Genomic DNA, 27,776 nt, shown 5'->3' on the forward strand with positions numbered 1-27,776 from the left:
TCGTTAATTCATTTCAAAGAAGGTTTCAAAAAAATGATTCATATGTCTGTTTATTGGTTGGACGTATTGCTGCCTTACACTGAATCTTCAGCACACCTTATGGAAGAGCACTGGGATGTGCAGCTGGATGACTGTGTGTGTGGTCAGCCTGGAGCATCTGATAATGTTGTGTTGCCAATTTCATTGCTGGATTCAATCCTTATCATCCACAAGGGATGGTAGTACTGGCAGGCGTACACACACAGACGGAGAAGAGAGAGGTCGAGACCCCTGTAGACCTCTGTTGATGGCCTACCAGCGGTTCCACACGTTTTCTCTCTTCCTCTTTTCCCTCCCTGTCCTAATTAACGCTATTTCTGGCCTGTGGGACCACCAAACACTGAGAGGTCGTTGACAGATAAAGGACGGTGTAAATAAACTCGGTGTACTACAAATGCCCACCGAGCCCGCCCAGAAGTCTGTCAACACAATCTGAGCTCAGATACTTGGCGCCGAGTACTCTAATTGGTACCATGATCATCTCTGCCGTCGCCCACCTCCGGGTCTCTGCCCTATAAGTACCCCGAACGATCAGCAGAGCCAAATATAGAACAGTAGTTGCCTGTAAAGCATGTTTACTCGAGACTGCATCTCCTATAGATCATATTTCACTACTGTGTCCACCAGGACTGATATGGCTGATGATTTTGCAAATGCTTTATACTGGTTTATAGTTTTAATACATGAACTGTGTCATTTTGATGTTTCCAGTGTATTGAAGAAAAATATTGCATATGTCCATCCATTTGTTCATTGTGATATAGTGATATAGGAACACTTTCTGTGATTCTGTGCTGTTATTCAGCATCTACAAAATGCACATACAAGACGTTTATGCAAACGTGCAGTTTTTTAATCAAATCAATCTTAAAAATCTATCAAAATTCCAGGGAATTGAACAAAATCATTTTAAAACATGTCGTGACTAAATTATCCCTATTACATGGTACTTTTATGGTACATTATTGCTGTTTAATGTGTACAGGGAGACGTACACTGACAGATATCAAAATGACATTATTTTGCTGCAGAGAAATGTGTACGCAGATCTGTTTTATTTATATTTTCAAACATTGATCCTTTTCGGTTCCCTCCATTTTCCATCACCTTTTGTTTTGGTTCCCATTCAGACCATCTATCACTTGGTTCACTTTTTTTCCTGTCTCTTTCTGTCTCTGTTCCATTTATCCAGCTAATTTTAACAAAAAAAAAATCTGCTTTCTAGATCTGCATCAGAAGGATATCTATCATCTCTGCCAGGTTGGATGTTTTCATTAATGAAGTCGTGCTCTGTACTACTGTGGCTCAGTTGACTCAGAGAAATACTTTCTGAAATTATGTTTATTTTTGGTAGACATCCAACTCGGGAGTGAGTATTCTCTGGCCCCAACCCATGCTCCAACATTACAATTGTGTAGAATGTGTAAAAAGGATCTACCATCAAGACCTCTCTCTGTATTGTGTGTGTGTGTGCATATAGTTTACATCAGGACCGGAAAGAAAAACACAAGGTCATTATCCTGAATTTGTGCCTTTTAAACATGGTAAGTAGTAACATTTTCTAAATTCAATTTCTTTATTTATATATATATATATATATATATATATATATATATATATATAAATGTACAATGGAGTATATGTTATGGGTCAATATCCTCAATATCATTATCCTAAGGGTTACATTAAACTTATTTTTCCCTACATAAGTCATAAACATGAATTAGTTGTCAACCATGATACTACCATTCATACAATATACTCACAAAAATTTTTATACACTCTCTTAATTATGTGCACTCATACACCAATATTTTAATTACACTGAATGCCTTAATGTGTTTTCATTTTATTTAAATTTGCTATAATTTAAATGGCCATCTGTATTTGTAATTGACACCACAGTACTCTAACAATACAAGCTATTAATTCTATCCTATTTTGCGTTTTTATGAACCAAAATATATGTTTTAATAATATAGAATCTCAATAAGAGCATTGATACAAGGGTAACAGAAGTGATGACGGCAATAGTGTTTAAATGTTTGTGATGTCTCCTATGCGGCAAATATGTCTTTCTCACTTATTTCTATATTAAACACGAAAAGTACATTCTTCTTGCTTTATTCAAAGGTATATCAGAAGTCAATTATTGTTATTCATATGTGAGATATACACTGGTCATTACATAACATTTAAACCACTGACAGGTGACGTGAATAACATTGATTATCTTGTTCCAGTAGCACCTCTCAAGGGGTGTGATATTAGGCAACAATGAACAGTCAGTTCTCTAATTTGATGTGTTGGAAGCAGGAAAAATGGACAAGCTTAAAGATCTGAGCGACTTTGACAAGGGCCAAATTGTGATGGCGAGATGACTGGGTCAGAGCATCTCCAAAATGCCTTGTGGGGTGTTCCCAGTATGCAGTGGTTAGCACCTACCAAAAGTGGTCAAAGGAAGAACAGCCGGTGAACCATCAACAGGGTCGTGGGCACCAAAGGCTCATTGATGTGCATGGAGAGTGAAGGCTAGCCAGTCTGGTCCAATCCCACAGAACAGCTAGCACAAATGGCTGAAAAAGTTATTGCTGTCTATGATAGAAAGGTGTCAGAACACACGGTGCATCGTAGTTTGCTGTGTATGGCGCTGCATAGCCACAGACTGGACAGAGTGCAATGTTATTTTGACACGTACCACGTACATAAACATAGTTGTAGACTAAGTACACCCCTTCATGGCAACAGTATTCCCTAATGGCAGTGGCCTCTTTCAGCAGGATAATGCGCTCTGCCACACTGCAAAAAATTATTCAGGAATGTTTTGAGAAACATGAGAAAGAGTTCAAGGTGTTGACATGGCCTCCAAATTCCCCAGATCTCAATCTGATCGATCATCTGTGGGATGTGCTGGACAAAGTCTGATCCATGGAGGCCCCACCTCGCAACTTACAGGACTTAAAGGATCTGCTGCTAACAAATTGGTACCAGATACCACAGCACACCTTCAGAGGTCTCGTGGAGTCCATGCCTCAATGGGTTAGAGCCAGAGGCATTACCTGGCCTGAGCATTCATGGCTGTAGCCCTGATGATTTTTTCTTTAGCCACAAATAATTCTCCACTTGGAGAGGTTTGTCACTATGAAACTGAACGTCAACAAAAGAAGATGGCAATGTTGTAACTTTGTATCTTCAGTGAAGTGTTGTATTTTATCTTCAGTGAACAGAGGCAAGATCAATCAGACAGGGTTTACAGGAAAATACGTGAAAACACTTGTGTCTTATTGGCTGACAGGTCTCAATTCTGCTAAACGCTAGCTCACACAGCTAGTGTGAGGGGGGAATGGATATAAGTCGAAATTTTTTATTTAAAAAAAAAAAAAATTTTACCAGCAAAGGGGTTGAAACTAAAACACTCACATCCTCTGATGCTGAGTAGGAAAACAAGGTGTGTAAATGTCTATATGAGTTCCAATTTACATGAACACGATATGAGCAGAGCATAAGGACAGATTATGTACTTTGCATGGCACTGTAGCAGCTAAACCCAGACAATGATAGCTTATTTGTGCCTCCCCTTGGCTAGCAATACCAAACTAGAATAGTCTCGTGTTAGATAGCCAAAAAGTTTTAGATTGTATCAGTCTGGTAGTCCTGCAAACAGTGACAGTACCCGAGGATTTATCATTTTTCATGATAATTCCAACTTTTTGTCCAGTTTTCTCATTTGTTAAGCAATTAGCCCTCACATGCAACAGTCTATTTAGAAGTACATTTTTAAAAGTTTTTTGATGGAGAAGATTCTGGACTCGGCCCTGGATAATTAACAGTCCAGCTAACGCCCCTTTTCAGAGCTGTTTTGGCAGCACAAAAGGGGAACTACACAAAATTAAGCAGGTGGTTTTAATATAATTTTTAAATAGTTAAATTACTGTTTTTAAATTGATAATTCTGATGTTATATGTCTTTTCTATTTATTTAATCATTTTGGTAAGTACATATTTTAATATGTTAAGTAAAATAGATTTGTTCTCACACATGTAAGTACAGTAAAAAAATATACTTTTGTGGTTGCCATTCTCTTTTATGAGGAATGCTAAAATTTTATTTTATTTTCTCTGATCTATTTAAATGTAGACTCATTACACCCACCTTACTTAAATATGTTTACTCCTATATTTTAATTAGAAATGCCTTTTCTAATTATTAGACTCTATTACAGCTAAATGGATTCCCATATGTTACTGTGCATATAAATAATAGGTAATAGGGTTGATGGTAACAGGATTGACATTTCCAGACATAACTCCTCATGTGGTGGATGTTGTGAATGTTTCTGTGGATTTTTATATCTACTTATCTATATCTTCCAAAATATAGGTAACAGGGTTAATGTTGATGGTTGTTCCGAATGGTTACCACAATAAAATATTAGAAATAAGTCAAAATAAAGCTGGAACAGTTTCTTGCTCTCTACAATTAAATTGCTCCCAAAAAATAAAGTTATTTCTTCAAAAGCACAACATTTTTTTCAGCAAAGTTCACAGCAAATATGGGGACCTAGTTTAAATCATTTTAATATTGCATACAACAAGCACATATGGAACACATTATGAAAGAAAGAAGTATGCTTACACAATAACTATCAAACATCTATTTATTCACAGATTTCATTACTTTTAATTACATTGTCTGACCCAATAGTATTTGCTGTGTAAGAATCTGGCCCCAGTTCAAATCTATTGGATGACTCCTGATGTATAATTTATAGAAAATTCAGAACTGTTTCTCATTAGCATATGAAAGTGCATGTTTAATGATGAAAACATATTTAACAATAATGCAGGTATGTTGCTGTTATGACATTCCCATAAGTCTTTTTGGCTGCTGGGAAATGCATTATTTCTCCTGAATGGTTAGGTACTTCTAAACATATATCAAATATCAAATATATTAATCATTTTATCAATCTTTTTTTTAAATATACATTTTAATAGTTACTGCTTGTTTCCATGCATTTGCCCAGTAGTGTAACTGAGTGCTTACATTTAAATGGAATGGAAGTCACTGATTAATTAAAAGGATAAATCAGTTTATTAAGCACATAAATAGTATAATACACCTATTATACACCTATAATGAATTAGTCATATGCTTTATTTGTGATTAACTAGAATGGTTTTCACAGAAAGGTTATTTTCTTTTTCCAGTTCTTAGTGGAGTTTCCCTTGGCTGAACCTTTTTCGGAATGTTTCTGATCAGTTTTGATCTGATCTTGGTATATCCCTAGAGTAACTTGTAACTTACTAGCATGCATTGGCCTGTTTATGTGCATGGTAGATCATTGTGGGACTGAAGAGTATCTGTGGATTTGTGTGTAGCAGTCCATACTGACCTCTGCTGTCCATACTGCCGTTATAAGCCTAATAACTCCTGTCTAACATGATTTTAGCTTGATAGTATTCTTAAACGCTGATCTATTTGTACTGCCATGAGGATATCTTTTTGATGTAGACTAAGTTCTTGTTATAATGTGTGTGTGGGGGGGTGCTTTTTCACCAATTACGTCTGACAAATTTGTTATAGTGCTACAATCCATTGCACTGGGAACTCGGAAAAAAACGAACTTCGATACGGAAAAGTGGACTGGAACGGTCATTCAACTCGGATTTCCAAGTCGGGAACTCAGGATCCATCCACCTTACCCGAATTCTCTGATATAAACAAACCTGACGTCACAACAATATGGCGGCGCACGGTCAACGGTAAAGATTTCCCTTTGTGTTAGTTTCTACTTGATAAAACTTTGGGGGGTTTTTTCCTCAAGTGGACATATGTAGTTTTTCTGCTGTGAAAAGGGGTTTTAAAAAAAACTTAAGTTTTAACTTAATTCCGCTGATTTCAGCCCAAATTTACTAACGATGCTAGACCATTGTGACAGATCATTTTATGAACAAAGATGAACAAGACAGTTGACCTTCATTATACATCATCTATCTTCCTTAATCGAAAGAGATTCAGAGACTATATGCATACAAATATGATTGTTATGGGTATCCATGTCTTTCTGAGCCGAGGCATTACAACGCTTTTAAATCGGAACTCGGGGGAAAAACGACTTTCGTGGATTTATTACAATAAACGTCTAGTCCGATAAAACGCAGATATAACGATAACCATATAACTGTTTAAATCAGACAGACTGCAAACAGACTGTTGCTGTTTGAGAGCTGTAATTAACACGTTTATCTGACTTGTCTGTAAATTTCCAAGATATTGGATTTACTTTTTATCATGATTGCTTTCACAGTGTCTTCAGATACCTATTAGATTTTTCTGGCACAGCTACTTGCTATGAGAAAATTAAACAAATGGGTTTCTGGTTTATTTTCCCCCAGGAGAAATATGCAACACACTCAATTCAAAATCCACCTCACGTTTCGGTAACACACTTTTTCTGCGTTGTAACACTCGGAAATGTGGCCAAACTATACCAGGACATCTAGCGGATAAATTAGTAACTGCATCTGGGCGTCAATATCAATAAAAGTCAGAAGACTACGTGACGTAATGGTTCTCTCTCTCTCTCTCTCTCTCTCTCTCTCTCTCTCTCTCTCTCTCTCTCTCTCTAACCTCTGTAGTTACATTATGCACTGTGTAGCCTGACAAGCTGTAGTTAAAAAATAATAATAATAATAATGGGTGGCATAGTGTGTAGCTGCTGACCACAATACAGCAGCCACACTTTTTGATTTTCTGCTACTTTTTGGTTGAGTACTATATTGGAAATGAATTGAATATATTTTAAATTGACTTTTATTATTATTTTATCAGACAATTTAAATCTAGATTTTAAACTTACTATATAGTAAGTATATTACTATAAAAAATTAGGCTATTGGGCTAAATAATAACAGGGGCACTGTCAAACTAGTTAATATTAAGTTAAATATTAGGGCTATATTGTTTAAACCAGTAGGTTGTAAGGGCTATATAACTAATCCTAATCAGTTCACTTTCTGATAATATCCCATCCATTCTCAGAGATTGTATTGAAGGTTTTGCATGGATTATTGCATGGAAAATTATTGAATTGGATTTATATTTTATAAAATTAAAAAAATATTTAATGAAGTAAGTCGCTTTGGATAAAAGCTTCTGCTAAAATGAATAAATGTAAATGCAAAAAATACATAAAAATAGTTTGCATTCTATAAATATAAATTTACAATTTCACAAGTCTAAATAAATAACCCAATCAGTCTATCCTATATAATTTCATAAATAGCCTATGATATATTTACAAAGGGAGGATAAATGTATAAATCCTACAAACATCGAATCACTTGATTTGAGGTATCGCGTTAACGAGTATGAATTCCGAGCGTTTATTTGGTTTTTATCTTGGTCGGAGGTCGGGAATTGTTTGGGGATTTTTTTTTTTCTTACGGTATACGAGTTATTTTTAAATGAAACAAACTGTGGCGTAATGTTGTGAAATGACACATATGCGCGGTACAAATCGGGTAAAAAATAAATAAATAAATAAATAAATAAATATAAATGTGCGCATGCGCGGCAAAAGTAGGGGAGAGTACGCGGATCAGGCAACCACACAGAGCTCGAAAATGACGTATTTCCGAGCTCCTACTTCCGAGGTAAGTCGAACGCAGTAAAGTAGTCTTAGTATACTTTTAATTGAGATTATATCAGTATTTCCTTTCGATTAGTTAATATCCACACACAGTACTCGGTTCAGTCTACAACACTGTCCATGCCAAGCACGGGTAACATCGGGCCAAACATCAGCGTTATCATCATTCATAGCACTAACGTTAGCTGCCTGGCTCGTTGCTAACGTTACTTGCTATTGTTCGCTGCTGTTGGTCCACTGCACACTTCAGAAATGTTTCGTGCAGTTCACTATAGTTTGTAAGAGCTGCTCTGGACGGTGACTGTAAAGTTATGTGTGTGTTTAAATCCTTTAGGGTTGGCAGACAGTGGAATGAGTCTGTTCGCGGACACACAGAGGAGCATACCTCTCACTGAGCAGCTGTACCAGGCAGCGCGCGAAGCCACCGCGTGCTACATTGACGACAACATGACCGAGAGAGTGACTGTGTATGTTACTGGTGAGTTTTTTTTATTCCAGGAAACATCACCCCCACAGTTACAGCTTGGCCAAAGCATTAATTTCTTGTGCAAAAGTCACTACACCTAAAACACCATGAGAGTTTCTTACTAATTGTTCAAAACACCAGTGGGAGTTTTCTTCTAATAAGAGCACACTGACCACTGGTGTCATTACAGTAGCTGCACTATTTTCTGTAAATATCTCCAGGTATTTCTTTGCTTTCTCATTGTTTTGTATTGTAATGAGTTGTTTGCAATACACTAACAAATTGCTGGTAATTTGATATAGAAACTGTGTAAACTGTATAGAACTTGTGGTTAAACATATTTGAAAAGTGTAAGCATTTTATTTGGACTTGACTAGAAGTGAATAGTTTTGCCGGTTGGAGTTTGAGTGGACAACGAATACAAGAATGCCTTCTTTATTGTTGACAAGATGATGAAAAACTGTTTGGTCCACAAAGACCACTGTAGTGAGTTTTGCAAAAGTAAACTTGTTAAAGAAAACCTGTTATAGTACTTTGTTGTGATCTGGTTGCAATATATCAGATCAATATTTATTGTCTGGATGAAAGGTTCCTTGGAATACAATGCTGTGCATTTCTTCAACAAAAAAATAACAGTTATTGATGTATATTTCTGATTGTTCTGCTGTTATAGAAAATAATCTGGAGGCAGAAACGTCTCCTTCAGTCGAACCCTTGCCACCAAATGAGTCTTTTAATAAAGAACAAACACGCTTTCTGATTGATTTGATCCGCAACCAGTTGGAAGCAGATGGCAGAGGTCTCCCGAGAACTTTTAAGGAGTTGAATTACCGACTGAAGTCTGCCAAAGGACAAAAGAAAAACTTGTGGATGGATATGGCTAATAAACTCTCCAAACACTTTATGGAGACCTTTGACCCAAGCAAGGTGGCCAGAAAATGGTACACCCTTGAGGATGGTTACAAGAAAGTCCTAGAACATAATAGTACAAGTAGTCAAACAAAAACACGGTTCCAGTTTTTCACTGAGATGGAAGAGCTGTTGGATGGCCATCAGGACATTGACTTCCCCGCTGTTGGTACCGTGCAAGGTGTAGTGGGGCGCAGACGAAAGCCACTGAGTATTGACTGTCAGAGAGACTCGTCTGCAGCAAGGCAAACATCTACAAGGCCAGCTTCACCAACACAACCTCTGCGCAAGCGGAGAAGGACAGAAGAGGACTATTCCACTCTTCTGGACTTTTTAAGGGAATCTGAGGCAGCTAGTCAGCGGCGCCATGAGGAAATTCTGGCCCAGATGAAATCTGCCCAGAAGGGGTTTGAGGAGCTAATGCGCAAATTCTTGGAGAAAATGTGACCACCTTTGTCTGCACACATGATATATGCTCTGAGGTTCTGGTAATACTTTATTCCATGTGTACTACTTAATGTGTTTTCTTGTTCTTATTTTTTTTTGGTCCTAGCATAGCCTTAAACAATGTAACGTATGCCTAATTTAGTTGTGTGCACATCAATAGATTTACATTATGTTCATTGTTTTATGCGCATTTCATGTTTTTAAAAAAAAAAATCACCAAATATTACCAAAAAGGCTGTAGGAGTCAAGTTTGTATTTATAACTGTAACCTATTCTATGGTCAGGTTAAATTCCTGACCCCATTCTGAAAACAAGAAGTAAATGTGTTATGTTTACAAAATTTTGGGTGCATTGTGTTCGCTTTGAGGATGATTCCTTGGTAGAGTGCAGCAAAACATGTATTTTTGTAGGACAACCCGGAAGTTAGCATCACCCTGGTTCCCTCGACAAAAAGTCATTAGGATTTTTCCAATGGCTTTTGGATTACTGCAGAAAATAAACTGTGACCTACAAAAGTTTCGAATTCTTACACATTTTGTTCAAGATAATCTTCACAAACGAACACAGCTTTCATGAATTTTGACGCCTAAATACAATCGGCAGAAATCATTTAAAAAAACTGTCATGACCACGAAGCTTTATAGCACTACAAATCGATAAATCTACAAAGTTGCAACGTTTGAGTTGGAATAGTTTGCATGAGCACGAGTATAAACACAACAAGGCTGTAGTAGAAGAGTTTTCTGGTTTGGCGTGATGACATTTAATGACCCTGACAACCTGTGCAATGCCATTTAACCACTTGTTAGCAATCTCCCTTTTCAAGACACGTAAAAGCATAACTTTTGTTAACAACATAACAAAATCACCAGTGGGGTATTACCGATGCGTATTATGTCGTAAAATACAACATGCAAATATCTTGAACTTGTGTTAACCACGGACCTTATTTTGATCATTTAACCAAAATCCCCCTAAAAATACCACTAACTTCACGGCGATGAAACAGTAAGTGCTAAAACCTCCTCTCCAGGCGTTAGGACTCTTATAGCACTCTATTTGAAATGATGTTTTGTGAGCTCTAGCCTGTATGCAGTGAGCCCATGTTAACGTTAAATAATTATCCTCTCCAGCTAATTAATGCTTAAGAACATATAATGAACAACAAATAAATAATGCAAGAGTTTAAATTACTTCTATAATAAAAATGAACATGCTCAATACAAATCTCATGTAAAAAAAAATAAAAAATACAATACAAATAGTAGACCATGAAAAAAATCACATACCTGAGCTACTTGGATTCATTTAAAGCCAGATTTTTACTTTGCACATGTGCTTATTGAATTTGAGACTTACTTTTTTTCTTGTGTTAAACTCTTGTTAAGTTACTTGTAGAAAATACTTAATTCTAAATTGGTATATAAAATCTTCAATATTAGGACAATATTGAAGATTTTCCTAAACTGTTATTGTTGTAAGAAATGAAATGCAAAAGAATTGCAAGACATGTTCCTCAGGCCAACATCTTATTGTGTAGTTAATTTTACTCAGTCTGCTGTGTCTACATACAATTTGAATATATTGATGATGGATTTTGAGAAGTTTTTTTTTTAAATTCCGATTATTGAAATGTGATTTATTGATGCCATGAATAAGAATGCTACAAATAAATAATGTTTTAAACCTGTCACTGAGGATGAATCAAAAGTACAAAGCCAGTGAAATCTGGGATACATCATTACCAACCATGTCATTCTTGACAAAAGGGTAAGCTGTTGCTCTTTACAATTGATAAAAGCATTTTGCTTTCACATGTACGATACTGGGGATTTTATCACATACCTACAGTATATACACACATACTGTACTCTCAATGCTTTACCTACACTATGGCGAACAACTGTTCCTGAGCACAAGGTATGACCAATAGAGTTCATTAAGCCAAGCTAAAGCTGCAGAACTAACTGGACATGGAGCAGGATTGTCTAAAAGCAAATGTTGCCATAGTAACGCAGCAGGGTTTGCAATTAGCTTCATTCATGGAATCAAAATTGACACACAAGCCTGATTTATTGAGTTACCCATCAGGTACAAACATCATTGCAGCAAGGGGAGAATCATATAATAAATAAATCAAATGAATGTGGCATGCAAATCCACAGACAACACATTTAAATATGTTTACTTTTATTTGCAGTATCATCTGAGCATTAAATAAACAGATGATACAAATGTAAACCAGACTTAAACATTGTCATCTGCCTGCCTTGGACAGCCTTGTGGGTGCTCCTCACACGTTGCATTATCACCTATACACATGTTGTGGAGGAAACAGCCTGCCATGATAATCATCACCACATTTTCAAGGCGAGTATTCTGCAGGTCTCTCATCCGCCTCCACTTGCACTTCATCCTTCCAAATGCTTGGTCTATGACCACCTTCCCAGTGCTGATTCTGGAGTTTTGGAGCTGGTCATCTTCAGAAAGGTCCCCATTATCACACTTTGGCGTGATGATAAACGGGTCAGCTTGTCTAGTGTAGGCACTGTCTCCGAGCAAACTGTATTCACCCATTTTCTCCTGCCAGTCTGCATAAAAGTTGGAGGCCCTCAACAATCTGGCATCATCAACTTTGCCTGGTGGTCCAACAAATATGTCAATAAATCGCCCTCTCTCATCAACAATCCCCTGAAGGAGGACAGAATAAAATGACTGACTGTTCATGTAGTCTCCTCCTCTTATGTTTGGTCGATTTATCTTGATATGGCACCCATCAATTGCACCAATGATTCCCTGGAGACCACACAGCTTGTGGAAAGCTGCCGAGGATGCTTTTTTCCTACCTGCATTTGGCCAGGAGATGAAGGATGGCCCTAGAGTGGAAAAAATGGCAAGCACTTCCAAAACAGACTTATGTGCTGTTGACTCAGAGACATCAAATTTGTCTGAGATGTCTCTGAAGCCGTTCTGGTTCGCCATGTACCACAGAAACATCAAGACCTTCATTCTTATAGGTACGGTCGGCTGACCTCTGGCTTTTTGCCTTTTCAGTCCCTGCTGCTGCAGCACCAGCAGGAGAAAGTCAAACTGTCTTTTGGTGACTCGGAAAGGATGAAAAAAAGTGTCGTCATCCGTGTTCGGCATGACTTCCCATTTTGTCCCAGTCTTCAGGGTCACTCTATGTGGCGAGCGAAGCATAGCAGCTGTCGCTATCCTGAGGAGAAAAGAAATCTTTCAAATATTGCCAAAATTACTACTACTTTTTTTTTTTTTAAATTGCAAACACAAACAGTTATATACTTTATGAAATATGTACATGTTTGTATGTAGTTCTTCAGTAGTGCATTGTAACATATGGTCAGTACTTTATACTGTACTATTTACTCCATACCTTCCGAATGCTTCAGTGTTTTACACAGTCTGCCTTCATCATTGAATTTTATATTACGTATAAATTGGGGACTTAGTACCACAATCGAAAAGTCAAATACACTTGCTAGTATAAATTGAAGAAATACAGAAGGAGATTCTACAAGCAGCAACAAAATTGGTCTTTTAAGATAAACTTCTGCTGTATGGATTAGGGTTAACAGAATTTCAGTCAGTGGATATCAGCTTGAATTTAAAGTTGCCTGGTCAAAATTGAACAAATCAGTGCTTGAAATGCAGTTAAAAGTGACCGAAACCATGAATCTAAAAATACTACGTGGTCACACTAATGTGTAGTTGCAAAAAACCAAGTGTACAGTGAGCTTACAAGAGCAGTCTCTTACATAGTGAATAGTTCCCAAGGCGATTTACAATAGTCAGTTTTCATGGAGAAAAATATTTCTAATACTAATGCATGTTTTGATTAGATAAATGTATATATTATAACTAAATAATAGCCGATGTGTTGTTAACAAACACTACTCGGTTCACTCACAGAAATCTAACGCATTATCGTAGACAACACTTGTTTAAAAAGCATAACACATAAAAAACAAAAACAGTACCTTGTGCGCTTTTTTTGTTCTTCCATCTCCTCATTAATGTGGACGAGGAATCTGTCCGTTAGCTTTCTGTGCTCGGAGAGAGCAAACATGAGACACGTTTTCATAGATTCGTCCATGTTTCTTTCCCCTCAAACAAGCACCGAGGTCGGAAATGACGTAATACCGTGTTTAGACTTCTCACTTCCGCGTTAAGTCGAACAGTAATATGTATGGAGAGTGTTGTTAGATACGACATGCTTTGGAAAGAGGGACTTTCCCCTAGATATGAAATGGGAGTCAATAAAAGAACATCAGACAGCTTACATGTATATACAGTTGAATTATGTACTATACTGATAGATTAGAATGGATTGAACAGACCAGGGATAACAACATTTTAATATGTAGCCACTCTGTACCCGCCCTTATGAGTATTAAGTATGGAACAACTCGAAATCATCAAGAATTATTGTATGAAGTTTTGTTTACGAACTCAGGAGTATGCAGACTAGGGAGAAGTGTTACATTCATGTGGGAATACAGGGAACGAGAAAGCTGGTCCATTGGCAAAAGAGGCAGCAAAAAATGACATGTTGACGTGCAAATGAAGTTATCAAAGTCAGAAGGGAAGAATTAGTATGGAGAAAGATAATGGGAAAATGGCAACATGAGTGGGATCATGAAAATAAAGGGAGACATCTGTACATGGTTCAAAATAAAGTAGGTATGGTAAGAGGGAGGGAAAATAAAAGGAAAGAACCAGTTATAATAAGTAGACTAAGGATATGTCATTGTAAGCTAAATAAAACATACATATCATAGGAAAACATCCTACAGGTTTATACGATGAATGTCAGGAGGATGAGACAATTAAACACATCTTTATGTCATGCAGGAGATATTCACAAGAAAGAGATGAAGGAAGAGATGACGGAACAACTAAGGAGAATGGATGTAGGAGAGTGAAATAGTAAAAGTATCATAGAATGTGGAAATAATGATCAAGGTAGGAAATAATATTTGACTAATTTCTTAATGAGGACTGGACTAGAAGGACGAATCTAATTAACAAAGACTAAAAAAAATACAGCATTCATTTCTCATACTCAGTAATATTTTATTTACTTCAATAATAAAAAATAATAAAAATGAAACATTTAAATAAATAAATTGGCACCCTGTCCAGGGTGTACCCTGCCTTGTGCCCGATGCTCCCTGGGATAGGCTCCAGGTTTCCCCGTGACCCTGAAGGAAGGATAAGCGGTAGAAGATGGATGGATGGATTGATGGATGGATGGATGGATAAATAAATATCCATCGTGGATAGGCATAAACACAAAAAATAAACACAAAGCTACCTTATTATATGCTAAATACAAAGAAAGTGCTAAGCTTTTGTTAATTTTTTTTTTTTTTTTTTTTTTTTTTTTTAAATAGAGCATGTTCTTTGTTACCGCAGAGCTAACTAGCTAAAACATCTTTGGCTTTGCTTTTAAGCTTGTTGCTTGCGGACAACACAGTCTTAGTAAGAGCTAATAAATATTAATAATAATCATCTGTATTGTCTAAATATATTAGGGGAGCCTGCCTGGGGTGGGGTTTGTTGTTGGCACAAATTATCAAGGTGTGTGACTTCATCGACTGAACAGGTTTGAAGTTTTAGTTACACAAGTCAAAGATTCAGATACTGCACATCTATAACAACATCTTATTATGGAAGCAAAAACCAGTTCGTTGTCTGCTTAACCATTAGCGTTTATTATTGCTATTATTATTAGCATTTTTATTATTTATTTTATTTATATTTATTCTTATTTATCATATTTATTATTGCTTAACCATTTGCAAAACTGAGCTCCCGATGGTTTTTTTTCGCGGCATTTTGCATCTCAACTAACAATCTTGATTGCTAATGGTGGTAATACGTCAGCAGCAAAAATTATGCCATGATCACTATCGTTCATAATGCCGTAAAAAAAATAAATCATCATCACCGACACTCACACACACATTTCACAGGCACATCAACTGATAAGTATGATGTACATTGAAACGTTATTATTATTATTATTATTATTATTATTATTATTATTATTATTATTATTATTATTATTATTATTATTTTTAATTAATTTAAAAAAAACACCGATTATGAGTGTCGTGGTACACTTACACACTGCTTATTCATATCAGCACTAGGGGGCGCCAACAAACCAATTTGACCAAACAAACTTTTCTGAGGTAATAAGAGACGGCGGCGGCGCCCCAAATATGGTGACGCCCTGGGGCCGTCTGCCTATTATGCTTAATGGACTGGGCGGCCCAGCAGGGGGAGAATGTATTATGTATGTTTTATTTGCACGTAAAATGGAGGTTAGAGTAGGAACAACACACTCTAAAAGATATTCAATAGACACTGGTACCCCACAGGGTAGTGTATATAGCCCAGTACTATTCAATATAATGATAAATGATGTAAACAGTGGAATCAAAATAGATACTGGGAGATCATTATATGCTGATGATGGCGCAATATGGAAAAGAGGGTGTAATATCTCACATGTGACAGAAGGGAACCTGATGTGGTCTTCTGCTGTTGTAGTCCATCCACCTCAATGTTTGATGTGTTGTGGGTTCTGAGATGCTTTTCTGCTCACCATGGTTGTAAAGCATGCGTATTTGAGTTACTATAGACTTTCTGTCAGCTTGCTTGGTCATTCTCCTTTTATCGCTCTCATCTACAAGGTGTTTCAGTCTGCAGACACTCCACTCACATGATGTTTTTTTTTTTTGTACCACTCTGTGTAAACTCTAGAGACTGTTGTGTGTGTGAAAATCTCAAGAAATCAGCAGATTCTGAAATACTCAAACCAGCCTATCTGGCACCAGCAACTATGCTATGGTTAAAGTCATAGAAATCATTCTAAAGTTTGATGTGAATATTAACCTGTATCTGTATGGTTTTTTTTTTTTTTTTGTTGTTGTTTTTGCATTGCCCTGCTGCCACATGATTGGTTAATTAGATAACTGCATGAACGTGCAGGTGTAAAGGTGCTCCTAATAAAGGGGATAATTAGTGCATATGTTTGCTCTAAATGGAGATTTATTGGAATAGGTCCTCCTCAAGAATTTGCTTGTATTTGGCTCCATCCATCTTTTGCCCTTGATAGCAACAAGATTTCCAGTTCCAGCTGGCGTCTTGGACGCTTCTCTGACAATTGCCTTTCTCGCCAGTTCACTTAATTTGGAAATCGCCTTATCTTGGTTGTGTGTAGGTTGTGCCATTTTCCCCCACTTTGTTATGATGGTTTTTCCAGTGCTCCTAGGTTATTTATTCCCTAACAACTTAATCTCAAAGCTTCAGGGATGGTTCCTTGATAGCAGTGCTAATCTGATCTGTTGTTCTAGCTGTGAGACCTCCCAAAGTCCCACAAATTCGAAATCACCCCAATACTGGGTTAAAATTTTGCTAACAGGTGCATAAAATAAAGCATATAGCCATGCAATCTCCATAGACAAATATTGTCAGTAAAGTGTGTCATACTGAACAGATCAGGACTTCAAAGATTGTATACCATGGTCTGTATGGGTGTGATGGTCAGGTGTCCACATACTTAGGCCATATAGTGTATATAACAGCGGTGTCCAGTCTTATCCGGAGAAGGTCAGCGTGGGTGCAGATTTTCATTCCATAAAAGCAGAAGCCACACCTGAGTCTATTGAAAGTCAAGATAAACTGACTAAACAGGTGGAGTCAGGTGTGGCTCTGCGTGGTTGGAATGAAAACTTTCACCCACGCTGGCCCTTTGCGAATTAGGTTGGATACCCTTGGTATACAAAATAAAAGGGATGGATTTAACTTCTCATAGGGAAATAACGCTTGTCAAGACTTTTCAGGATATCATACCAGCAACATTATCATTAAAAATGGACTTTCATATGCATTTCATAAGACAAACATTTCTAAATTTTATATAAATTATGCACCAGAAGTCATCCAATAGATTTGACTTAGGCCTATAGATAGGCTAGGCCATATCCTTACAGAGAAAACACCACCTTGCACTCTCCACCCCAACACATTAAACACTTTAACACACACTCGTTCTCTTCTCTAATAGGCTTGATTTTAGCTTGTGGGGAAAACACACCACCAGCCTAAAACCTAAAATAGCAAAAGGGTTTCGTTTTAGTTACTGAGGTTCGGGTTAAACGTAGCTGTAGGCGCGCGCACCTGTGTGTTTATGGTTCCCTCAACAAGAGCAACATACCACGCCCTGAAGATGGCGCACTTTTACACCAATTACGTCTGACAAATTCAAATGTCAAAACGTCAAAATCGGATGATATCCATATATTTTTTTTAATCGTGACAGGCACATTTAACTGAGATGTATTTTTAAAAAAGTACACTATTAAGCGACTATAACTAAAAACGCAGATGGTGAGGCGAGTTAATTAATCCGTTTATTGATTATAGGGTAAACAGAGGATGATCTTTCCTTGTTGTTGTTGCTGTTTCCGGTAGTTGGTTAATTGAAGTCTGGTGACTTTTCTTCCATAAAACGCGTCAGAACTGGAGGAGTAGTCTATAAGGGAAGGGCGTGCAGGGGAAAAATGTCATGTTTGGGCGGAGTGTACATCGGTCAAGCTCAGGTCCAACCGACTACACAAATCAAAGGAGCAGCTTCGTGTTTTCGTGATCACATCCGTAGCACTTCAGAAGTTTGACGCAGAAAAACTTCCCCATTCTATTACTGAGGTCATTTCCTAAGAGGTAAGACCGTATTGGATCAGTTTTGCACTTTTTTTAATCGCGCCTTTGAACAAAAACAGACCTGTTAGTAGTATGTAGAGGCGGAATGTTCCGTCAGTGATCTCAGGGGGAGGTCTGCATTTCCAGGAAAAACTCTGCTCGTTAGACTGGAATAGGTGACTGGATTATATTAGACTATCTTTAGTAAACTTGAGGTAAACAGCAGTGTCCTTTCTTAGGCTAATCAAAAGTAGACTTGAACTGTTCTTCAGCATGTATTGCATTAGGGAACTGGTACATGTTTCATTTAGACTAGGTTTTAAAACGTGGGGATTTTCGTTTTGCTTTTTTTACTCACTCAAATATTTGTCTGAGATTTTGTTTGCTTCTACTTCGGGTTTTGTTTGTTTGTTTGTTTGTTTGTTTGTTTGTTTGTTTTTTTGAAGTGCATGCTTGCTAAATAATAGGGCGCTGCAGTGGCGTTACAGCGAGTTATCTGAGCAGGCGGCGTGTGTCCTCTGTGCTGCACAGATAGACACACAGCCACACAGCCACATCCCCAGCTGAACAGGCGGGAGGATATTCACCAAGTCGATAAAACAGGATTGCTTCAGCAAATCTCTAATTTTATTTTATTTCTTATTCATCTTTATAAGGTTTATTCAAATTGCTATCAACGACTGGCATATTTGTATCATTCAATTAGGCAATTCAGGTTATTAATATTTTGCATGCTGTAAATTGTGCAAATAAATTGCTATAACCGGTCGTTGATCTCTTGTGCTGGCCTTATCAGCAGCACCATTCACCTCACAACTAGGAAAAGACTGCTGCTGGAATTACCTGGTTTATTTGGTGTGTTTGTAACTCTCACGGAAACTGGCTGTTTTAAATTTATTTTTTTTATTTATTAATTTTTAAAACGGTGACCTCGAGATAATATAGAAATATGCAACACTGAATTAAAAATTCACCTCAAGTTTCGATGACGGACATTTTGTTTTCAGTGGGTTGTACAATGTTCGCCTCTCTGTAAGCTATGTACATGTCTACAATAACGTGTCTGCTACTGAGACTTGGAAATCTCGCCAAGGACCTCTAGCGGATACGTTAGGAACTGCATTAACATTATTGTGTATAGGACAGTGGGGGCTCCAGGACCAGGGCTGGGAAGCTGTGGCCTGGTGCCTAGTGTTCAGGTTGCTGACTTTTGGGACCGGATCATCCCTACTATTTAAAAATTCACCTCTGAAGGTGATTGAGCGCTCATTCCACTGATCAATGTGATGGATTACTTAATCACGGTTTTATCTAGTCACACTTTCTTTATTCAACCACATTATCCTATTTACACTACTGTTTTATGTAGCCTGTATGTGATTTATTTCTTCTGTCAGTGCTATAGGTTTATCTGGTACATAAAGGCAACAAATTAGGTTTGCACCTACTTTTAAAAAATATATATAATAAAGTATGTATGTATCCTATGTGGGCTTCTCCCTGCTCATGTTGCTTTTAATGCCACAACTTTATTGGAATAATTGAACACTTATGTGAAAATACTGACTGATTTTGGTCTAATTAAAAATAACTTGCGACTTGGTCATAGCCTACTTGAAAGCAGAGTGTATATTTAAGCTACTATTACTTTTTCCCCATATGGAATTTTGACGCATTATTAATACTTGGTTAGCTTCCTTTCTTGCAATTCTCTGTACATGTAGAGTTCAATGAGTAGTTCCTGCTTGATAGGGGGGGGGGAGTTGCCCTTTTCATGCATTCTTTAACTTGCACTGTTATTTCAGTTCTCATGCAACATGTCCATGGGTGTGATTATTATTATTATTATTATTATTATTATCCTACTATAGTCAGACTTGAATTGGTGGTCAGGTCAACAGCTTGAGATTGTTAGTGAAACACCCTGAGCATGAGATCACCTGGCTGACTGGTCTAAGCTAGCCTATTTCAAACAATAAGCTAGAGGGTGTGTTTTTTGTTTTGTTTTTATAAAAAGATAATCTCCTCATAGTTTGCCTTTTGTTAACTAACAAATGTCACTTATTTATTGCAGACAATCTCTACTAGGACAAGAAGTCAGGTGCATTTACACATCTTGCTGCAACATGTCTGCTCCAGGTAAATTGTCCCTGTGAATTAGGGCTGGCAAAACATTTAGGTGCCAAAATATTCTGGCATATGACCTTTTTTAAATTCAAAACCTTTTTATTCAAATTTACAATGTGTGCACTGGCTCTGTGGTGATATCTGACAGGACTAGTTGCATATCCATATTCTCTTGGTTCATAATATTCTACAATAGTCTATTCTAATTCTTTCTTTACATTTCCAAGATCACTCTTATTGCACAATAGAACGTTTGACTTCAGTTTGTTCACGTATAACGCTTGACTTTATCTACGTCTTCGACAATAAGCATCTATAAATATGTATATGTATGTTTTGTGCCATGCTAAATAGAGTAAAGAGACCTTTTGGAATGTCATGACATTGCATTACTCCTCTGTCAACATGGCTTAATGCCACAACCTCAGGATTTACTGCTATGACTGTGCATTGATTAATTGAAAAAATAAATAAAAGTATATAAAAAAAAAAAAAATATCCATGTATGGGAGTGGAAGCAGCACAAATCATTAAAAAAATTTTTTTGTATATTTGCAGGAACATTTTCAAAGTCCAATGATTTTGTCTTGTAACCTTGTGCTAATGAGTTGTGATGTATTTTAGTTTGGGCTAGAGGCCTGCTGAGGGTCTACTCTCATAGCCATTCAAAGTTTTGTGGGCTGAGATGACTGCCCAGGAACCCAGTTTTCTCATCCAGATATGTTAGAATTCTAAGTGAACTCTATGAGCATTATGTCTCATCTGTTCAGCATCTATGGTGTTAATGTGAAACGCCACTATGGAAAAATAACCACGTAAATGGTCTTAATGATTTAAGCATTGTCACCAATCACTCATGTTGGTTGCTTATCTCAAGACTTTTTGTAAGAAAGCAATTTTTTGGAGCTGGTGCTATAAAGACAATAATGGAGAGTGTTTTATAATCATGGTGTTATGAACCTTTTTTTTTTTTTTTATAAATTGAATCCAAGTATCCAAAGGTTGACTTTCTTCTCTTTGAAAATGTTATGACCCAGCATGCCTACTTTGTGTATATATTAAATTGAAATCATTATGAACCACAACTTTTTTTTTTTTTTTTTTTAATAAATAAAAAGAGCAGCTTGAGCAAAAAATACAGCTTTGTCTTGCTCAGTCTATCACCAGTCTCATCCCTAGTCCAACATTGCTGCATTCTGCTGTTGCAGGGACAGTCAAGTGACTTCTCAAATCCCATTAGGACTCATGTTAGTAGCTATTGTGCTCTTCTCAGGGAAGTGGTGTAACCTGATATGACTGTGTTTGGGATCATGCAGTCCATGGTTGTCAAACACATTTTTGTAGGACTCTGTGTAAAGGACCTAGAGAAATGAATGTAAATGTTCCATTCATGCATTAAGTATTTCTTAATTAAGTGAAACACATTTGGACTTTGTAGATTTTGAGAGAATTGATTATTAAATTTAAATTTAGGTAAATGGGGAAGAGGCTTCATTTGTGGCCAGGCAACAGTCTAAATGTCCCACTTTATAACATTCAGGCAAAAATAATAAGCCAGACTTGCAAGAATAAATGAAGTATTAGTCTCCAAGAGGAAACGCAAATTAGCAAGGTAATCACAGGGAATGTGTGATCATTACAACTTGTTGGAAAGATGGGTACCCACATAATGGAAACATTTTTCCATCTGGGTTAACTTTTTTTGGTTTGTTTGTTTGTTTTTTTTGTTTGTTTTTGTTTTAATTATTTATTTTATTTTTTTCCTGGACATGCTAAGGTGGACAAGTTGCCCAATTATGTCAGTTTTGAAACATGAGCATCACGTCCATTTAAACATACAAGCCTACAGAATGAAATGTTACTTGACCTGTATTTTTAAAATGGTTTGAGTCAAGCTAACTATCAAAATCTAATCGCTCAGTTCTGTCACAGAATATAATGCATGTTTAACAAGTGTTGAAATCTGAGCAAGAAATGAAGAAAGCCGATCCTACATCCTCCTTTGTAACTTGGTAACCTTTAGCATTACACAACAGTTTGGTTTGCTTTTGCTGTGCTTCCTGGAATTAATGGTCATATTTATTTCTTCTCTTCACTGATCAGGTTATCCTTCCCCACAGCCTCCATACCCCATGACCCAAATGGGTGGCCCTGTGCCCCCCTACCCAGTAGGGGGTTATGGGGAGCTTGATCCTGCTGCCCCACCTGCAGGATTCTATATGGGCTACCAACCCAGCCCACATCAGCCAGTCATGAACCAGCCAGGCCCAGGTGGCCCACCACAGCAACCAATCCAGATGTCTGCATATGGAGGCAAATATCAAGAGGAAAATTATCAGTTTTATTTTTCGTTGGATTGATGTGATGTAACAAAGTGTACTGTACTAGATAAATGCTAGAAAATCAGTAGACAGGAAGTGTGATGGTTTGTGAAGCTCTTAAAATCCCTGCTTTTATGTACCTGAAGAGTACTTGAATAGTTAACGGTGCTTTACTGACCAATTTGGCTCTATTTGCAGTCCTTTCTAAAAGGGAAACTTTGTCATAAGATTCTAAATGGGATATTTTAAGGATAAACAACCATTTAGGGTGGAATTTTCTCCTCCTATGAGTGTGGTTAACGTCGTTAGCAACTCAATTATATATTTGTACTTAGGTGATGCTCCATACTCCAGCCCTTCTGCACAAACGCCATCAGTGCCAGTAGGAGTACCACCAGGTCTGGAATATTTAACACAGGTAGTTCTGCTTTCTTTATTATTCTCTAGGTTCCATGAGAATGCTTCCATGCACTTAATAACCAAGCATGGTCACTTTTTAAAATTTCAGATTGACCAGGTCCTCATTCACCAGAAAGTTGAGTTGTTGGAGGGTGAGTTTTTGTTTATACCAGTCTTGGCATGACTATTTACAGTAACCACAGTGTGAGCTGAGGTCAGTATATTCTTTCAGAGAAATGATTTAGGATAAGGCAATGGAAAAAAGTACTGCCACAGAGTTCCTGAATAGAATTATGCAATAAGTCTGACTGAATCATGGTTACTACTTGAGCGTTTGTGTAATTATTTAGAATTGTTAATTTGCTCCTTGCCTGTTCGTTTGCCTTCAGCATTCATCAGCTTTGAGACCAACAATCAATATGAGATTAAGAACAGCTTGGGCCAAAAGATCTACAAGGCCAAAGAGAAGAACGACTGCTGCACACGGAACTGCTGTGGCGCACTGAGGAGCTTTGATATGAAGATTAAAGACAACTCAGACCGTGAGGTCATACGGCTAATTCGCCCTTTTCGCTGCGCCTCCTGCTGGTGCCCCTGCTGCATGCAAGAGGTATGAGTGCATGAGGGCTGTTCAGATGGGTTTTAGGATGTATAACTGTTCATCTTCTGTACACTGTACAGCTTCAGAATCCTGACGATTGCAATCTTTGTTTTTTTTTTTTTTCTTTTTTTTTTTCCCACAAGAAGCTTTACAGAGGATGATCTAGTTACTGGATTGAATATAGTGCAAAGCATCACATTATCAAGGACCCGTTATCTGTACGAAATAAATAACTTGTATGCATAATTTATAATATGAATAATTTTAATAGCTATTACTTCAGATGAATCAATTGGGATGCTACCCTCAGGAAACCTACTATCAGTCTAGTTGATCTGATCTAGCTGGTTCTTGATTGATGACTGTCAGATTTAACTTTCATAGCAATACATAATCATTAGTATGAAAAAATGAATACTGAAAGAAGTGATTAAATAGAGTTTTTAAATCCTTTAGAATAAGCTTAGAATTAGAAATAATTTGGTAGTTTTGACTAAATACCAAAAAATCTATTGCAGGCTATTTGTGGAAGAATATGCCCAGAGCTGGGCTGCTTTTTATTTGATTTTTTTTATACTAGACTTCCTTTTTGTCTGACATGATTACATTTGGTGTCCAAATTAGCATATGCATACAAATTTCCCATTGCCCTGACTGACTTGTATTGTCTGACTTAAAACAGTTCAGGAACATCAAAATAAAAAAGGAAAATATATACATTCATTATTTTATAATATTTTTCTTCCTTAATGCTTATAATTCAACCAGTAAAATCATGTATGTTTATTGAGGCACAATAACCTCTGGACTTCAGTACTACCAGGTTATTACCTCATACTACTGATATTGTCCATACTCATATAATTGTGCTATATTGTTTATCCAGCATGTTTTAGTGTCTGACTATAAACTGTTCATTCATTGAGCCATGTTTTGAAAGTTTATCCTTTATGGATCTGAAATTGAAACTAGGAGAGATGGACGTTCAGCCTGAAGAAATTGCTCATAGTGAAACTTGTAGGGAAAATTCTGAACGCATAAGTGCAGTTGCTTTAATGTTAGCCAGCACAACTTTCTGAAGCCCAAAGAGACCACATACCATGTTGTACTTTTGGAAATTGTAACCTAGGTGTTGGAGCTGCCTGACTTTTTAATTCCAAACCCATCCAAGCCCCTGTGTTTTGATGCATATTAAGGACCAAGTTACTTTCCATACATATTTTAAACTTTAAATCTACTTTTTGCAAGAATGATTACTTATTCAATCTGAGTACAAACGGAACACATTTAGCGTTTACCTTGTAAATTCAAAATGGTAAACGTTTTTTGTCTTCAGCAGGAAAATACCGTTAAGAAGATTGACAATATAGGTGGAAAAAGGGTTTAGTGTTGTGTGATTCTAGTGGGGCCTAGACAGTTTTTAAAACCTGTCTGGTGACTTTAATTGCTTCACTTGCCATGTGATTGTGACATAGTTAAGTTCCAGTTTTTATATGTCTGGTGTGGTGGTGATATGCATGTGGGGTGGTTTTTTTCTTTTCCTCTTAAGCTTGAAGTACAGGCACCCCCTGGCACCACCATCGGCTATGTGACCCAAGACTGGCATCCCTGTTACCCAAAATTCTCCATTAAGGGTGCCAACAAAGAGACTCTGATGAAACTGGAGGGCCCCTGCTTAGCCTGCAACTGCTGTGGGGATGTCAACTTTGAGGTAAGAAAGGAGAATTTCAGCATTTTAAAGTTGAAGCCATGGTACTTTTGCAATTAAGTTGTCTTGTATTTATAAAGATAAGGAAATGCATTATGTTGCATAGACAGAGCTGACAGTAACTTGACTTTAAAATCTTACTGTGACCATGAATTCTTGGTCACTGAAACATTTTCTTATAGTTTACTGTGTTTTAAAAACAGTAAGCACTTGCATAAGTGTTGCATCCTGTACACGCAGTTAGTGTTTAAAGCTTGCCTTGTACTGTTTCCCATTCATATCCATGATTTTCCCTCAGCTGAAAGGCAAGGATGGAGGAAAGTCTATTGGTCGAATCAGTAAGCAGTGGAGTGGATTGTTAAAGGAGGCGTTCACTGATTCAGACAACTTCGGCATCCAGTTTCCCTTGGACATGGATGTGAAAATGAAAGCTGTCCTGATGGGAGCTTGCTTCCTTATTGTGAGTTTCATAATTGTTAATGAGATGATTGAGAGCGCACTGTTTTCAGAATTCACACAAGCAAAATATACAAATGTATTAAAATATTTTGGTGGTAGTGATCTACATGTACACAATGCAGGCTTTGACTCATGTTCTCTTGTCTTTGTAGGATTTTATATTCTTCGAAAAAGTGGGAGACTCTAACCAGCGCAACACAGTCTTCTCTTAGAGAAGTAGACATTCTTCAATGTGCCTTTGTCTGATCATTTATTCCTCTTATCTTTTTATGGCCCAAATACTACATAAGCTAGCTCTTATCCATTTTTTGTTGGTCCAACTCATGAGCTTTATGCCTCTTGAGGAGTTCTAGTGCTTTTTCTCATATGTAAATAAATGAATGAATTAAATTTTTTATTATTATTATTATTATTATTATTTACACCTGATGCACAGGAAATAGGATGTTTGTATGCCATATGAAAGTGTTCAACCCAAACCGGTCATTCATGTTTTTCCATGTTTGTTCTCATGTGATTGTGTGCCATTTTCTTGATGCACCTAAAGCCTTTTATTTCAGAATGTATTGTATGCAGAGGTGCTGCTTGTAGCACTTTCTGCTCATCCCACTTATACACTTAGTTTTTTTTCATAGTTTGACTTGTATAGACTTGTATGAATCAGGTTTTAATGTCTTGTTCAAAAACCACTTTACCATCAAATACTGTTATCTTACAAGATCTTGTATTCTTTACTAATGACCCTAACATACTATACCATACCTCCTTCCTTATGAACGATGGCAAAGTTGTTTTTAACTGCAACATTTATAACTTATATGCATATGTTAGACAAATGGTATAATCTCATCTCATCTAGAAATTGTATACTTGTCCTTAACTCTTAACAGCCTGTCATGGGTTCAGACATATACTGCTTTACTTTCATAACAGCATACTTTTCTTAGGACTAACTTAGTTACTTATAAATAGCTATAGTAACTTACTAAATAATATGGTTCATGAATAACTGAATAATAACCTGGGCGGTAAGGTTTAATCATTAGCTCACAATGTTTGGATCATGTACCAGTTTGGGAGTGGGGGACTGAGTAGTAACTGGGAAGACTCTACTTTGGAAGTATTTTTTTCATTCATTTTCTGTATTCATTGTGGTGGATGATGATGACGTGCTTAAAGAATCCAGCTGTACCAGTGTGTGGAGTCCATAGCAACAACTTTTACATCAACTGTAATTTTTTTTCAATATAATGGGAAACAGAAGTAGAACTGTTTTCTCTCACTTTGCCAAACTTGTGTAGCTTCCTAATGTGGACTGGCAGGAATATAAAGTTTGTTCTTTGCTTTGGATAAGAGTCTGCTAAGTGAATAAATGTAATGGTCTTGTGGCTTAATAGAATATAAACTGATGACAAATGTACTACAGCAAGTACCTTACTGTTTTTAGCACGTAATTGAGTCATGTTAGACACGCACTATTCGAGACTTATTTTAAATGGTGGTTTAATTTGCTTTTAATCAACTCTTTACACAACTAATTTATGCAAATAACCTTGTTATACTGAACTGTCCCAATTCTTTTTTTTCAACAAAAAGCCAAAGTATAGCCATGTTTAATATTTTAGTTAAATGAAAGGCCACATTTTCTTTCAACCAATTTCATAGAGATTAAGTACAATGGTACTGGTATGTTCTTCAAGAAGGCTTACATCTACCTGTATGGAAACCTACATTGCTCGTTATGCTATATACACTAGTGTGTACCTTTTTATCTGTAATGAACTGTATGTCTTAAAATAACATTAAAAAAGTTTGAAAAGGCTTTACTCACCTGTGATATGACACACATTAATGTTAATTACTAATACAAGTGATTATTACTCAGCTACCATACAATCACATGATATAACCTG

The 27,776-nt window shown here is 36.9% G+C and overlaps 3 protein-coding genes across 5 annotated transcripts; 2 read left to right on the forward strand and 1 right to left on the reverse strand.

The window, feature by feature from the left end:
• Window positions 1-5,613: 5,613 nt before the first annotated feature.
• Window positions 5,614-11,205, forward strand: LOC108268288 (uncharacterized). The gene is made up of 3 exons (XM_017473157.3): window positions 5,614-5,804; window positions 8,028-8,171; window positions 8,833-11,205. Exons 2-3 carry the CDS (start codon window positions 8,045-8,047, stop codon window positions 9,513-9,515), a joined length of 810 nt encoding a protein of 269 aa, XP_017328646.1. The 5' UTR covers window positions 5,614-5,804; window positions 8,028-8,044; the 3' UTR covers window positions 9,516-11,205.
• A 364-nt stretch (window positions 11,206-11,569) lies between these two features.
• On the reverse strand, window positions 11,570-13,675 carry LOC108268287 (uncharacterized). The gene is made up of 2 exons (XM_017473156.3): window positions 13,514-13,675; window positions 11,570-12,732 (listed from the first exon to the last, which is right to left on the reverse strand). The coding sequence occupies exons 1-2, from the start codon at window positions 13,627-13,629 to the stop codon at window positions 11,763-11,765; spliced, it is 1,086 nt and encodes a 361-aa protein (XP_017328645.1). The 5' UTR covers window positions 13,630-13,675; the 3' UTR covers window positions 11,570-11,762.
• Window positions 13,676-18,053: 4,378 nt separating this feature from the next.
• On the forward strand, window positions 18,054-27,689 carry plscr3b (phospholipid scramblase 3b). 3 transcript variants are annotated; one of them, XM_017472170.3, is made up of 9 exons: window positions 18,054-18,269; window positions 20,323-20,387; window positions 22,479-22,688; window positions 23,032-23,114; window positions 23,205-23,247; window positions 23,485-23,705; window positions 25,246-25,407; window positions 25,703-25,864; window positions 26,016-27,689. In XM_017472170.3, exons 2-9 carry the CDS (start codon window positions 20,375-20,377, stop codon window positions 26,073-26,075), a joined length of 954 nt encoding a protein of 317 aa, XP_017327659.2. In that variant the 5' UTR covers window positions 18,054-18,269; window positions 20,323-20,374; the 3' UTR covers window positions 26,076-27,689. The 3 variants fall into 3 exon arrangements, with proteins under 3 accessions (XP_017327659.2, XP_017327662.2, XP_017327660.2); XM_017472173.3 differs by lacking the exon at window positions 18,054-18,269 and adding an exon at window positions 18,327-18,424; XM_017472171.3 differs by lacking the exon at window positions 18,054-18,269 and adding an exon at window positions 19,306-19,502.
• Window positions 27,690-27,776: the final 87 nt, after the last annotated feature.

This window comes from Ictalurus punctatus, chromosome 7, assembly GCF_001660625.3.
Source record: "Ictalurus punctatus breed USDA103 chromosome 7, Coco_2.0, whole genome shotgun sequence".
In the NCBI taxonomy this organism is placed as follows: domain Eukaryota; kingdom Metazoa; phylum Chordata; class Actinopteri; order Siluriformes; family Ictaluridae; genus Ictalurus; species Ictalurus punctatus.

Bases quoted from the DNA above. Each gene is read 5' to 3' on its own strand.
- LOC108268287 (XM_017473156.3), bottom strand. From the start codon at position 13,629: ATGGACGAATCTATGAAAACGTGTCTCATGTTTGCTCTCTCCGAGCAC. The intron at 12,733-13,513 runs GTACTGTTTTTG...TTTTCTCCTCAG, and splicing joins GAACAAAAAAAGCGCACAAG to GATAGCGACAGCTGCTATGC.
- LOC108268288 (XM_017473157.3), top strand. From the start codon at position 8,045: ATGAGTCTGTTCGCGGACACACAGAGGAGCATACCTCTCACTGAGCAG. The intron at 8,172-8,832 runs GTGAGTTTTTTT...CTGCTGTTATAG, and splicing joins AGTGACTGTGTATGTTACTG to AAAATAATCTGGAGGCAGAA.
- plscr3b (XM_017472170.3), top strand. The intron at 25,408-25,702 runs GTAAGAAAGGAG...ATTTTCCCTCAG, and splicing joins GTGGGGATGTCAACTTTGAG to CTGAAAGGCAAGGATGGAGG. The intron at 25,865-26,015 runs GTGAGTTTCATA...TTGTCTTTGTAG, and splicing joins TGGGAGCTTGCTTCCTTATT to GATTTTATATTCTTCGAAAA.